Below are 14,219 nucleotides of genomic sequence, written 5' to 3'. Positions count from 1 at the left end.
TGGTCTCCAATTTTAAGATTCTTGAGGACAGAGACCACATCTTATTTATTTCTGAATCCCTACCTTTCTCCTCCTACCACCAGCACCTAATAACACTTTGCTTATACACAGGAGACTCCAATAAATATTTATTATATTATGCAGCAATACCATGCATTTGTTAACACAGCTAAACAACATTTGAATTCAGAAACAGTTTACATACTGGGCTTGGGAATTTCATGAGCAAGGATACTAACAGTGTTTGCACAGGACCCTCTGGTTGTTGAAAACCTCCATATACATTCTCTCATTTAATTCTCGCAGTTACCCAACGGAATAGGCATTCCTTTCCTCCCAGTAAACAGAGGAAACAGAAGAAATTAAGTGACGTGCCCAAGGTCACATGGCTAGTGACAGACCAAAGACTCTGAAACCCAGGTGTCCTCACTCACAGGCCACTGTCCTTTCCATGACAACCTTTAGTCTATCAAAAATATTTAAATATTGAGGACATATTTGCCAAGCAAGGTACTAACATGCTGGGAAATAAAACAGTGAACAAACCTTATGAAACTTACAGTCCAGGAAGGGGGAAAAGACCTTTAACAATAATTATAAATAATTACAAGTGTGCAAAGACAACCAGAGAACCTAACCTTGAGGGCTGTTAAAGAAAATTTTTTAAAAAATTCACTGACATTTGTTAAAGATGGTAAGGCAGATTTTATTCAGGAACAATGAGCTAGGTATAGGGACTACTGCAATGGGATTTTACAGTATGGGAGAGAGACGGAGTTCAACTCCAAATACAGCATGGGCAAGAGGGAATGTATAACGAAGAAGCAGTGTGCGGGGGTGAGTGGATAGAAAAATTACTAAGAGGAAATATCAGGGGGAAAAGGGGACGGGGCGGGGGGTGTTGTGTTTCTGGTTAAACTGAGCTAACAGGATTCTTTTTTTTTTAATAAATTTATTTATTTATTTATCTTTGGCTGTGTTGGGTCGTCATTGCTGTGCGCGGGCTTTCTCTAGTTGCGGCGAGCGCGGGCTACTCTTCGTTGTGGTGCGTGGGCTTCTCATTGCGGTGGCTTCTCTTGTTGCCGAGCACAGGCTCTAGGCGCACAGGCTTCAGTAGTTGTGGCACGTGGGCTCAGTAGTTGTGGCTTGCGGGCTCTAGAGCACAGGCTCAGCAGTTGCGGTGCACAGGCTTAGTTGCTCCGCAGCATGTGGGATCTTCCAGGACCAGGGCTCAAACCCATGTCCCCTGCATTGGCAGGCAGATTCTTAACCACTGCGCCACCAGGGAAGCCCCTGACCTAACAGGATTCTTGCTGAAGACAGGCAGGGGTGATCCATACATCACCTGAGGGATGGTGGCGGAGGAGGAAGCTGATCAGATGTTGATGGTGGTAGGGGATTGTGGTTAACCTGACTAGCAGGGTTCTTGCTAAAACTAGACTTTACAAGGAAGTGCACAGATGGACCTATTAGAAAGTTCAAGACCTGACCAAAGTTTGGTCAGGCAAAGAATCTTTGTCAGGGCCTCACAGAGTCTCTCAAAGACAGAGGTAGTATTATACTGAATCCCAAGGATTTTTTTTTCTCCTTTACCTTACTTTGAATTACTTAACTCAATGCACAGGCATCCATCGACTTACTATTGTCTAAAGCTTCTAAAACTTGAAGGTGCTCTTTAAAGTAAGGGATCTTATTAAAATGCATTCTATTTCAAGGATTGGAGTCTGAAATCTTGCATTTCTAACATGCTCCTAAGTGACGCCAAAGCTCCTCACTTTAAGTGTCTAAAGTAGACTTCTCAAGGGTTATAGTTATGGGAGTTCCCTCATGACCTAGTGGTTAGGATTCTATGCTTTCACTGCCATGGCCAGGGTTCAATGCCTGGTCGGGGAACTGAGATCCCACAAGCCATGCAGTGTGGTCAAAAAGAATCCAGAGGGACTTCCCTGGTGGCACAGTGGATAGGACTCCGTGCTCTCAATTCAGGGGGCCTGGGTTCGATCCCTAGTCGGGGAAATAGATTCCACATGCATGCCGCAACTAAGAGTTCACGTGCCACAACTAAGAAGCCCGTGTGCTGCAACTAAGGAACCTGCCTGCTGTATCTGAGACCCAGCACAACCAAATAAATAAATAAATATTTAAAAAAAAAAAAAAAGAATCCAGAAATAAACATATTTTAAATTTTTTTAAAAAGAGAGTTATAGTTATGCATAGTTATGATCTCTTCAGTCCTGGGGGTGGCCTTCTGTCACCAGAGGGTCAAGAGTAGCCTTTAGTCCCAACGGTGCTAAATAAAATGACAGTGATACTTTCTTAATACGGAATGACAAAAAAAAAAAAGGTAAAGATATCTCTAGAACCTACAGTTATCACGTGACAATACATTCCCAACAGCTTATAAACATGCTACCATTTGAGCAAAAGCTAAAATTTTTCCCCGTTTTTATTTATTTATTTATAACATCTTTATTGGAATATAATTGCTTTACAATGTTGTTAGTTTCTGCTGTATAACAAAGTGAATCAGCTATACGTATACATATATCCCCATATCCCCTCCCTCTTGGGTCTCCCTCCCACTCTCCCTATCCCATCCCTCTGGTGGTCACAAAGCACCGAACTGATCTCCCTGTGCTATGCGGCTGCTCCCCACTAGCTATCTATTTTACATTTGGTAGTGTATGTATGTCCATGCCACTCTCTCACTTCGTCCCAGCTTACCCTTCCCCCTCCCTGTGTCCTCAAGTCCATTCTCTACATCTGCGTCTTTATTCCTGTCCTGCCCCTAGGTTCATCAGTACTATTTTTTTTTTTAGATCCCATACATATGTGTCAGCATGTGGTATTTGTTTTTCTCTTTCTGACTTACTTCACTCTGTATGACACACTCTAGGTCCATCCACCTCACTACAAATAACTCAATTTCATTCCTTTTTATGGCTGAGTAATATTCCATTGTATACATGTGCCACATCTTCTTTATCCATTCACCTGTTGATGGACACTTGGGTTGCTTCCATGCCCTGGCTATTGTAAACAGTGCTGCAATGAACATTGTGGTACATGACTCTTTTTGAATTATGGTTTTCTCAGGGTATATGCCCAGGAGTGGGATTGCTGGGTTGTATGGTAGTTCTAATTTCAGTTTTTTAAGGAACCTCCATACTGTTCTCCATAATGGCTGTATCAATTTACATTCCCACCAATAGTGCAAGAGGGTTCCCTTTTCTCCACACCCTCTCCAGCATTTATTGTTTGTAGATTTTTGATGATGGCCATTCTGACTGGTGTGAGGTGATAACTCCTTGTAGTTTTGATTTGCATTTCTCTAATGATTAGTGATGTTGAGCATCTTTCATGTGTTTGTTGGCAATCTGCATATCTTCTTCGGAGGAATGGCTATTTAGGTCTTCTGCCCATTTTTGGATTGGGTTGTTTGTTTTCTTGTTATTGAGCTGCATGAACTGCTCGTAAATTTTGGAGATTAATCCTTTGTCAGTTGCTTCATTTGCAAATATTTTCTCCCATTCTGAGGGTTGTCTTTTGGTCTTGTTTATGGTTTCCTTTGCTGTGCAAAAGCTTTTAAGTTTCATATGGTCCCATTTGCTTATTTTTGTTTTTATTTCCATTTCTCTAGCAGGTGGGTCAAAAAGGATCTTGCTGTGATTTGTGTCACAGAGTGTTCTGCCTATGTTTTCCTCTAAGCGTTTTATAGTGTCTGGCCTTACATTTAGGTCTTTAATCCATTTTGAGTTTATTTTTGTGCATGGTGTTAGGAAGGGTTCTAATTTAATTCTTTTACATGCAGCTGTCAAGTGTTCCCAGAACCACTTACTGAAGAGGCTGTCTTTTCTCCATTGTATATCCTTACCTCCTTTATCAAAGATAAGGTGACCAGGGCTTCCCTGGTGGCACAGTGGTTGAGAGTCTGCCTGCCAATGCAGGGGACGCGGGTTCGTGCCCCAGTCCGGGAAGATCCCACATGCCACGGAGCGGCTGGGCCCGTGAGCCATGGCCGCTGAGCCTGCGCTTCCGGAGCCTATGCTCCGCAACGGGAGAGGCCACAACAGTGCGAGGCCTGCGTATCGCAAAAAAAAAAAAAAAAAAAAGATAAGGTGACCATATGTCCATGGGTTTATCCCTGGGCTTTCTACCCTGTTCCACTGATCTATATGTCTGTTTTTGTGCCAGTACCATACTGTATTGATTACTGTAGCTTTGTAGTATAGTCTGAAGTCAGGGAGCCTGATTCCTCCAGCTCCATTTTTCTTTCTCAAGATTGGCAAAAGCTAAAATTAATACAGCTCAATTGAGGAACATTTTGGTTCCCAAATGTCTAGCCACTTAGAATTGTACTTTTTGGTATAGTTTGGCTCTAACTACAATCTGAAAAAAATTTTTTTTTATTTCAGTTCTTGATAACTTGCCATTTCCCAAATTAAAAATTGACAAGGTTAACAAAGGACTGATTAAAAGCTTGAACGTTCTGACAAATAAGACCCCTTTGGGAGTCCTTAACAATAGAGAGGAAACACAAGCATCAGTCCTCAAAACAATGCTGTGTTCCGGTTGAGTCTTCAGTTTTGACAAATCGGTGTTATTCACTGACTCAAAAGTACAATTTCTAAGAGTTGAAAATAAGAGAACCAGTTGAACATTTGGCAGGGTGTGGGGAAGGGTTAGGGAGAACGGAACCAGGCATACGTGAGTACAACCTATAACCAACAGGGAGTTTTTAAACAAAGAGCTATTTCATCAGTTAAATCTAATGCTACAGGGCACCAGCAAACAAACAGATTCTCTAAAGAGAAGGTCATGCTGCTGCCCATCTGTGTGGAACATGATCTGGGCATCGAGATACCAGAAAAGTTGCCATAAAAGACTTTTACCCCTACTGTTTCCACTTTATTCTATGTTTATACTGAATACTAAGAAATTATTTAAGTTAAACCATTAACTATTTCTACAAAGAAACACACAAAAATTAACACCCAATACTATAACTACTGAACTATTCTCATCAAATTTCAATTTGATAACAACAAGAGAACTTAGGGAAAAAAATAAAACAATAGTAGCAATAAAATAAGATTCAGTCTTTCCATTACAAATATTAATAAGGCTGCTTGACTATGAGGTACTTAGACTATTATCCAAATAATGTTTGTTTACCTTCAAGCTTCTGCTTTTAAGTTCTAACTTCAGAAAATCAAAGTAGCACCAATACATATGATAATAAACCTACAGAAATTGGCTATGATTTAGTAATCAGAAATGATGACTATGTTTATAAAAAATAATAACAGCTACAAGCAACCATCACACTGTTGAGATATTGACAATGAACTAGATATCACTGCTGCACATTGAGCTAGGCCTTTTACGTTCAGGATATCTAATCCTCCCAACATCTCTGAGGTATTGGTCCTAAACACAGGATTCATGGGGGAAAAAATTAGATTACTATCACACTCATACCACACATAGTGGAGTCTCAGACTACTTTCATCCTTAATATGGCCGAAGGAGGGGTCCACACATGCTCAGGAAAGGAGTAATGGTGGCTGGATGACAACTGAAGGCCAAGCCACATGGAAGGTGGCCAGGCAGAGTTAGAAGAATAGCTATATTTACAGAGGTCTGAACAAATAAGTATATTGAGGATAATGGGAGCAAGGTTTCTCACTGACAAAGGAGAAAGTGAAAACCACATAAAGGGATAAGACTAGGATGAACCCTGTGCTCAGAATTGCAGGAATTAGTGTGAACTCATTGGGTATATATGGATAGATAAAGAATAAAATATTTGGATGTAAATTTGTATGGGTATGTATTTTCTAGCATTGTCCAATGAGAGGGCCTGGGAGCAGCAAAACATATGTAGTAATAAGCACACCTATCACCTAAATTCTGGTTTCCAAATACTATTCATCACTGGCCAGAACCAAGGCCCTTAGAGAAATGGCCAGTTCCAGGACTGAGGCAGAGAAAGTATAAGATAAACTGGGGGACTTCCCTGGTGACACAGTGGTTAAGAATCTGCCTGCCAATGCAGGGAACACGGGTTCGAGCCCTGGTCTGGGAAGATCTCACATGCTGTGGAGCAACTAAGCCCCTGCACCACAACTACTGAGCCTGTACTCTAGAGCCCGTGAGGCACAACTACTGAGCCTGTGATCCACAACCATTGAGCCTGTGTGCCACAACTACTGAAGCCCACGCGCCTAGAGCCCGTGCTCCACAACAAGAGAAGCTACCACATGAGAAGCCTGTGCACCGCAACGAAGAGTAGCCCCTGCTCACTTTAACTAGAAAAAGCCCACACACAGCAACAAAGACCCAATGCAGCCAAAAATAAGTTAATTAAATAAATAAATTTTAAAAAAAAACGATAAACCTGGAATATCTGATTGTGCCGGAAAGTAACGGAGTACTCAGAGAAAGACAGGAACAAATCAAAGGGACACAGAAGCCAGTCTGAACAGGACTCCAACTAGCTAAAACTGAGACAATTTGAGCACCAAAATAAATAATGATTACAGATTATAACTCATTAAATAAAATAGGAACCCATGAGTTCATACATACTAAAAAAATAAATAAATGGGAAGAATAAGTGATCCCTTACAGTAAAAATGTCAAATAATAAATGTAAAAGCAATGACAGAATTAGAATATTGGCAAGCGTCATAGTAGTAATATAGAGAAGAAATATCAATGAACACTCAAACTAGTAGGTGAAAATGGAAGGAGATAGTTACATAATCTCAAAATAGCGCCCGACAAAATATTAATCACAAAAAGAAAATATGTAATAACTTTATGCTGGAGAATCTTTATAGACACTTTAATCAAAGGAATCACCTCCAACAATGGACAAACATACATTATGTGCACCTGATAAGATGCTGTAAGAAAAACATGTATCACACCTGTGATACTTGTGCCTCAAATGCACAACCAGGTCTCACCACAAGGAAACACCAGACAAACTCAAACTGAGAGATATTCTACAAAATGATTGGCCTGTAGTCCTCAAAGATATAAAAATCCTGAAAGTCAAGGAAAACCTAAGGTAATGTTTCAGTTTGAAGAAGGCAGCACACACAAAACTGGGTATGAGACATGATTCCTGACTGGATCCTTTTGCTGAGGATGACATTATTGGAGCAACTGATGAAACTAAATGGGTTCTCTGGATAAGGAATATATGGGAGTTCTTTGTGCTATTCTTTGCAGCTTTTCTAAAAATTTGAAAATGTTTCAAAATAAAACTTAAAAATCACTTCTGCAAATGAACAGGTTTCACAGCTACACTTTAATTAAGCATGCTATAAAAGATGGCCTTAAGTTAGTTAATTGATACAAAACAAAAATGGAAGTTATGCCCCTGAAACTAATGTTATACATCAATTATATCTCAATCTTTTAAAAAATGGAATGTTGGAAGAAAGGAGAGTTTAAAACTTCTCTATAGACTTAACATTCCTAATAGGTACCATTTTTCTTGTATTTTTCAAGAAGTAACACAAGTATTCTGCTTCAATACCTCCTAGTCAAATATGCATTTGAAGACAAGTACTACATGTGCTTTCATATATCAGAAACTCCAAAGATACAAAAACTCTTCAAGTACATCAAGGAAAAAAAGTCGTTAATGGTAAAAGTAATCACATAGTAATTATTTTGCACTCTGTAATGTAAAACAAAAGCAATCCTGTATCAGATGGTAAGAGTAAACTAAGGACAGCCAAGTATTGATATTTGCAATTCCCAAAACTATAATTCTGAAAAGATGACCATACTTACTTCAACTCCCTCCCCCCCACCCCCGAAAAAGCATAACTTATTAAATTGGTTGGTCAGATAACAAAACTGCAAAGATAATACTTGGTCAACAGCCACTCAAAGTGATGCTGTAGAAGTATACTGACATAAAAAATTCACAAGTGAAAAACCTGGTCTATGGACAGTAGGGATCCATTTGTGTATTTTTACATATGTACAAACAAAAACGTGACAGAAAAGATTAGGAAGTGATATCACAAAATACAATAGTTATCTCTGAAGGTGTGATTATGAGAGATTTTTATTTTCTTCCTTTTCTTAAAAGTATTTTGTGATTACTCCAACATGTGTATTATTCTTTCTTTTTTTTTAAACATCTTTATTGGAGTATAATTGCTTTACATTGTTGTTAGTTGCCGTTGTATAACAAAGTGAATCAACTAGTATTATTCTTACACTAAAAATAAAAGTCAAAAATAATCTTAAAGTATTATTTAAATTTAAAGGTTTCTATTTTCTCTTCCACCATTATATTCCTGATGACCCTTAGAAAGCAGTCCTCACAGTATGAGATATTAATACCTGGTCATGAAAGACTTCTCTTAAAAACAAGGCCTATATGAATACCACCTTTTTATATAATTTTATCAATTAGATATAAGGTAATATGAGGTAGGTTCTCTGGATCTAGACTGCCAGGATTCAAATCCCAGCGACCCCACTGACTAGATACATAATTTGAACAAATTATTTAACATCTCTTTGCCAGTTTCTTCATCTGTAAAAATGGGGTTCCTGCTAGTTATTAAATTGAGTTACTTATCTAAAGCATTTGGTGTCTGGCACATGGTAAGCACTTAGCAGGCTATTTTTATTATTAATTTATTTTACAGGTGAGGATATTGAAGCACTAAAATCAGTTGAATCATCTGCCTGAAAACAAAGATGCTGGTATGGGGGGCGGGGTGGGGGGAGGTGTTTGGAGGAAAGAAGGAGGTAAGAGAGAAGAGAGAAGTAGAAGAAGGAGACAGAGAGACACACATATAAACACAGCTAAAACCCTGTGTCCCCTTTCCCAAATTGCTATTCTTCTGAAAACACAAATGGCAGCTGTCTAGCATAATGTTCAATAAATATTTCCTTCCTTTCCCAACCTCTTTGTTTCTTCCTGTACAGAAACAGACCTGGTTTATATTCATTCTCATTCCTAAACCACCTTCCTACAAACTTCTGTTTTAAAGTTAACTATATTTGTTCTAACTCTGTTCCAACCAAGCAGTCTTACATTAGGAAATTACACCTTGGTTTTTTCCTAGTCAAATGTTTCTGTGGAATTCCATGTCAGAAGAGACTTGCAATCTAAAAATGCTAGAAACATAGAGAACACTCTATATATTTTTTGAATGACTGTTAAGAACTCACTCGGATCCTAAATCTCCCTCAATTTTATATGCATAAAATGTCAGGAGAGGAAAAACCCTAAGTCAAGACACCTGTGTTCCAATTCTACCCAGGCCAATAATTAGGCCAGTAACGTGAGGTTGGTGATTTTGCCACTTTAGCAAAAAAGAGAGGAGTAAGCTGTGTTACTGATAGACCCCATCTAGCTCCCAAATTCTACAGCCTCTTGAACAAACCTGAAAATGGAGAATTCACAGGCAATTTCATGCCCCCATGATGTTTCCTCTAACTGAAATCTCCCATTTCCCCTTACCCTTTTAGAGAACTCTTGTTATACCTTCCATTAACTATCCATCACTTCTTCCATGAAATCTTCCCCCTGCTCAAATAGAACACTCTGTATTCTTTGGACCCCTATGCTTGTATTGCGTCTATTACAGGTGACTGTTTATACACTGTCTACCATTTCTAGAGTCTCACATCTTGCACAATGCCTAGCACACAGAAGGTACTATGGATGTGTTTAAAGATTTGAGTCTATAAAGTTAAATTAGGTTCCTGTGAAGTTTTTGTATGCACTATCTGGGAGTTTAGCTTAATCTGAAGACACACACAGGCCAATATGCAGCACAACCAAAGGTTTGTCCCAGTTAGAATCAAAGCAGTGCAAATTTATTCTGAACCAGTGCCTACACCAGTGCCTGCACAATGAATGATGTTTTTTATTTTGTTTTTGTTTTGTTTTGTTTTTTGCAGTACACGGGGCTCTCACTGTTGTGGCCTCTCCCGTTGCGGAGCACAGGCTCCAGACACGCAGGCTCAGCGGCCATGGCTCACGGGCCCAGCTGCTCCACGGCATGTGGGATCTTCCCGGACCGGGGCACGAACCTGTGTCCCCTGCATCGGCAGGCGGACTCTCAACCACTGCGCCACCAGGGAAGCCCTGAATGATGTTTTTTAAATCAATAATTCTTTTCTTCTATCTTAAAGCCCTCAAGAGTTATGAGTCATCAACTTCATAACCCTATCTCACATTGCCCTTATTTTTGCAGTTTCATCCACTTATAGCCGCTTTACAAATAAGCTTCCAAGAACTGGAGAGAAATATTTTTATTTAACTCCTAAACTGCAACTCTTATTTTCTCTGCTTATCTGTTGGTACAGAAATAAGATTCAGGAAATTATACCAAATAACAGATAACCAAAACTTTGTTCTTTCACTTCTGGTAATAATTATTTCTACTTACGAGGTGTTCACTTCAGATTTTAAACTATCAGTGGACAAAAATCAAAACCAAAAATATTAGATTAACTTTTTTGGACTGTCAAGCAGCACACGGGCAAAATATCTTGAGAATTTATTAACTGCTACGTGTGACCTGACTGAAAATTTGTGTTCCAAATAGTACAAACCCTCTAATGTGCTATCTACATTAGTTATGGCAAGATTCTTCTTATGCAGCTAATACGCTTCAGGATAATGAACTTATCCATTACATTTCTGTAATTATTACTGAGCCATGGAAAAGCAGGATACTATTGTATTTATATTCAGAAAATACCACCCAAACCTTCTCTATCCCCTAGTTTCAGCCAAATATGGTTCTTCCCTGCTTCAAACAATTTTAGCTATGAGTTCCAAGAGACACAGGCCCATCAGAAGCAGTCAAGGACATACCTACATTGCTATTTCAAAGACAGCTTTTAAATTCTTGAAAAAATCAAAAAACAGCAATGCAAAAAATACTCAAGATGAGAAGTTTCAAGTGGAGATGCTTGGCTATCTTGATTCAAACTAAAATAGGAAGCAAAGACGTTTATGAAATCACTCAGTCCTCTCATCTAGTACTACCTATCTGACAAACTCAGAATCAACTTCTAGGATGAGCCTAAGAAAGAGGTTTCATAAACTCAAATGTGTTAGGCAGGTTGACACAAGCCAGGCAACCCCTGTGCATATTAGAAATATTAGCAAGTCCACCTGCCGGTTAGCCTCTGTGATGGCTCAGTTTTGCTTAAACACCCTAAAAAGGATTAACATTCTAGATATAAGCTTGTGAAAATAAGGGTTAATTAAATTCTCAGGATTCAGGTGCCAATGTGATGACGAACAATTATGGGAGGTGGGGAAAGAAGAAAATCTTTAAATGCTAATTTTCTCCACAACGGTAAAGGAGCATATGGGGTGGGTTTCAATCTCCGAGTTTTTATTAGCTTTCTAACCACAGATTAAACAGAGGTGAATCACAGCGAAGCCTTCAAAAGAGTAATTTCCCAGGGTGTAAGGTCCTGTTTTCGGAGGACCTGAGGCTTGTCTGCTGCCACCATACTCCCATCCGGCCACCCCATCTTTCTGCCCATCCCCCTCAACTCGTCTGCAATAAACGATAAGGGAAATAATGACGAGCACTAAATGTGACGTTGAGTTGGCATTTACAAATGATTTGCAAAACAACTCCCTAATCAACCCAGGGCACACTACCCAGACCCTATATGGTGGTTGTCTAAAAAGATAGAGCCCATACTCTTCAGGGGAGCACGCTGGGAGGAGGGGCGCCTCGGGAAAGCAAGGCGCTCCAGTCCCCAAGACCCCAGGTTGTCACCAGAGGATCCTGACGCGCAAGCAGCCGCGTTGTGTTAAATCCACAAGACTTGTCACCCCAACTTCCCACTCCTAAAACCTAAGCGGGGGATGAAAAGGATCCTAGGGTGACAGAAGAAAGTAGAAGCTCTATCTTCTGTGCTTGGGATCCAGAAATAAAAGCAATGAACAGGGGAGACGGAGGCAGACGACCGGGCACGCGTCGGATACGGGTCTTGAGGAAGAGTGGGAGGTATCTATATAGAGCGCGCAAACAAACAAACGCAAGAGAAGAGCGAGAGGAAAGGTTGGGGTGATGGAGAAATGCGGGTGCGGGCATCGGGGTGTGTCGGGACTTGGGGTCCGGGGAGAAAGAGAGCCTCCTTGGGGGCCGGAGGATTCCCCGCCTGCTCGAAGCGGGCCGGGGAGGCGGCGGCGGTCAGGCAACGCGAGCATTCGGGGCAGGTTCCCCGAGACCTGGTGGGTGGGAACGCCCGGGTCAAGCAGCTAGGGGCAAAGCTGGGAGAAGGGTGGGGGACCCGCGGCCCAGGTCTCCTGAACAAAGCCGGTGCGCGCTGGGCCTGGCTACTCACAACAAGAAGCTCATGTCGGCCGTGGCGTGGGCTGCGGGCTCGGCGGTCGCGAGGCCTCGGGGTGGCGGCGACGTCGGCGGCCAGGCAAGGAGAAGAAGGAGAAGGAGGAGAGGATGAGGAGGCGGGGAACGCCGGCTGCTCGGCGGCCGCAACTTGTTCGGCTTTGCTAGTTCCAATGGCTGGCAGAGGGTGCGGAAGTGGGAAGCGCAAGGCTTGAATCACTCAGTGGGAGGAGAAGCAAAAAGGGGCGGAGAAAGGGCCACTCGCCTCCTCCACAGAGAACAAGAACCGCGACCGCAGCGCTGCTCCCCCGGCACTTCGTCTCCATCCCCTCGCTGCCCCTACCCCGTGAGCTCTCGCGAGAGCGGCGCGCGCCCACCCTGCCCCTCCCGTTGCGACCCCGGGTCCCCTACTTTCTGGACACCTTTGCAGCCCCGGGCCACGCCCCGTATGTGTGCTGGGGCCACCCGTTTAGTCGAGGCCAGTCCACCCGGTTGGGGGTCGTGGCAGAGTCCTCCGAGCTGCTTAGCTGGGTTTCAGCGGCCAGGAAGGAAATTGGCTGCAACTCTGGGATGACAGAGTCCTGCAGTGAGGGATGGAATTGCCACCAGAGTTCTGCCCACTGTGAGTGCCCAGATGAAATGTTATGGAGTCTCTCTCCTACGTATGTAAAACCGGGAGTGAGTTTCATCTGGTTGGAATGGTTTGGGTGTGGTTCCGCCAGAAGAGAGGAAAGGATCTAAATGGGCTTTCAAGGCCCCTGTCGTCTTATGGGCATGTTTTAAAACCCTAAACAAGGAGATGGTTAGGGTCCATCACTGTCTGAACAGGCAAGTGAGGCTGTCAGCAGCAGCTGGGAAAACTGCTGTGGTGACATATCCAAGTTATATGGAGCAAATAGATTATAAAGCCTTTCCCTGGGCCCTTAACTATGTGAAATGCAAGTCCTTCTACAAGGGGGTACTGAATTCTTTCTAGCTTCTAAAATGTTTTGTGCATCAGAGTGCTCAGTGGCTATAATGGACTTGAGCCCCATAAATGCTTAATCAGCGTTGCCACCAGCCCACCACAGCATTATCGATTTGGGTACCGATTTATTTTACGAAGAGATGTCCATCTTCTTTACTCACAACGCCCGTCAAATCTGCAAGTAACTTTTTCAAAGAATCTTAACAAAATTTAAATTCTGTGCAGCTAGTAACCCACCTTGGGCTAATAGACTTGAAGGAGGTGCCAATATGAAATGTGTTCTGTTGAGTTTATGTACTATTAGTTTGGCATGTTAGTAAATCAAACCATTTTTTAAAACAAGAAAATATTGAAGTGTTGATACTATCTCAGGAACAGCAGAGGTCACTGGAATAATTTGAAAAGACTTAAGCCTCCAAAGGTGCTGGAAAGAAGGGAGAAGGAGGCGTTATCTTACTATACTGAAAATCATGGACTTATGACATAAAAGCCCTGTGTTCCAGATTTTGATATGATAAAGATTTAATATACAATTCCATAAGGGTCTTCTGACAATGACTTGAATGACCAGATTAGGATATTATCTTTTATTTTGGGAAGAGTAAGTCTGTAAACCTGTTAGAACAACAGTTTCACCCCCTTTAAAATGAGCGCTTTGGATTATTACATGATCTCTAAGATATCTTCCAGTTCTAAAATTCTGTCATGCCAGGGACATCCTTTAGATTACTGGCAGACAATTTCCATCTGCTCCCTGGTTTGGTAGGCTGGCTTATGTAGCCTTGCTTTTGGTCTAACTAAATTTAAATGAATCCTATGACTCTTGAGTCAGGGCGATGATTGGGAGAGGACAGAATCTGCAAAACTACTGAGTTCTTTATCAT

The 14,219-nt window shown here is 41.5% G+C and overlaps 2 protein-coding genes across 2 annotated transcripts in view; one reads left to right on the top strand and one right to left on the bottom strand.

Annotated features, from left to right (window-relative positions):
* Window positions 1-12,563, bottom strand: part of MOB1B (MOB kinase activator 1B) — a 59,792-nt gene extending 47,229 nt beyond the window's left edge. The window contains exon 1 of the mRNA XM_067736210.1: window positions 12,367-12,563. Coding sequence (XP_067592311.1) covers window positions 12,367-12,380 — 14 coding nt within the window. The 5' untranslated portion in view covers window positions 12,381-12,563. The remainder of the gene's footprint in view (window positions 1-12,366) is intronic.
* Window positions 12,379-14,219, top strand: part of LOC137223027 (uncharacterized) — a 38,185-nt gene continuing 36,344 nt past the window's right edge. Inside the window, exons 1-2 of the mRNA XM_067734637.1 lie at window positions 12,379-12,450; window positions 12,537-12,990. Of these exons, the coding sequence (XP_067590738.1) occupies window positions 12,379-12,450; window positions 12,537-12,990 (526 nt within the window). The remainder of the gene's footprint in view (window positions 12,451-12,536; window positions 12,991-14,219) is intronic.

The sequence above is a fragment of the Pseudorca crassidens genome, chromosome 4, assembly GCF_039906515.1.
Source record: "Pseudorca crassidens isolate mPseCra1 chromosome 4, mPseCra1.hap1, whole genome shotgun sequence".
Classification (NCBI taxonomy): Eukaryota; Metazoa; Chordata; class Mammalia; order Artiodactyla; family Delphinidae; genus Pseudorca; species Pseudorca crassidens.
Note: the sequence above shows the minus strand (reverse complement) of the source record. Positions and strands in the feature narration are given on the sequence as shown.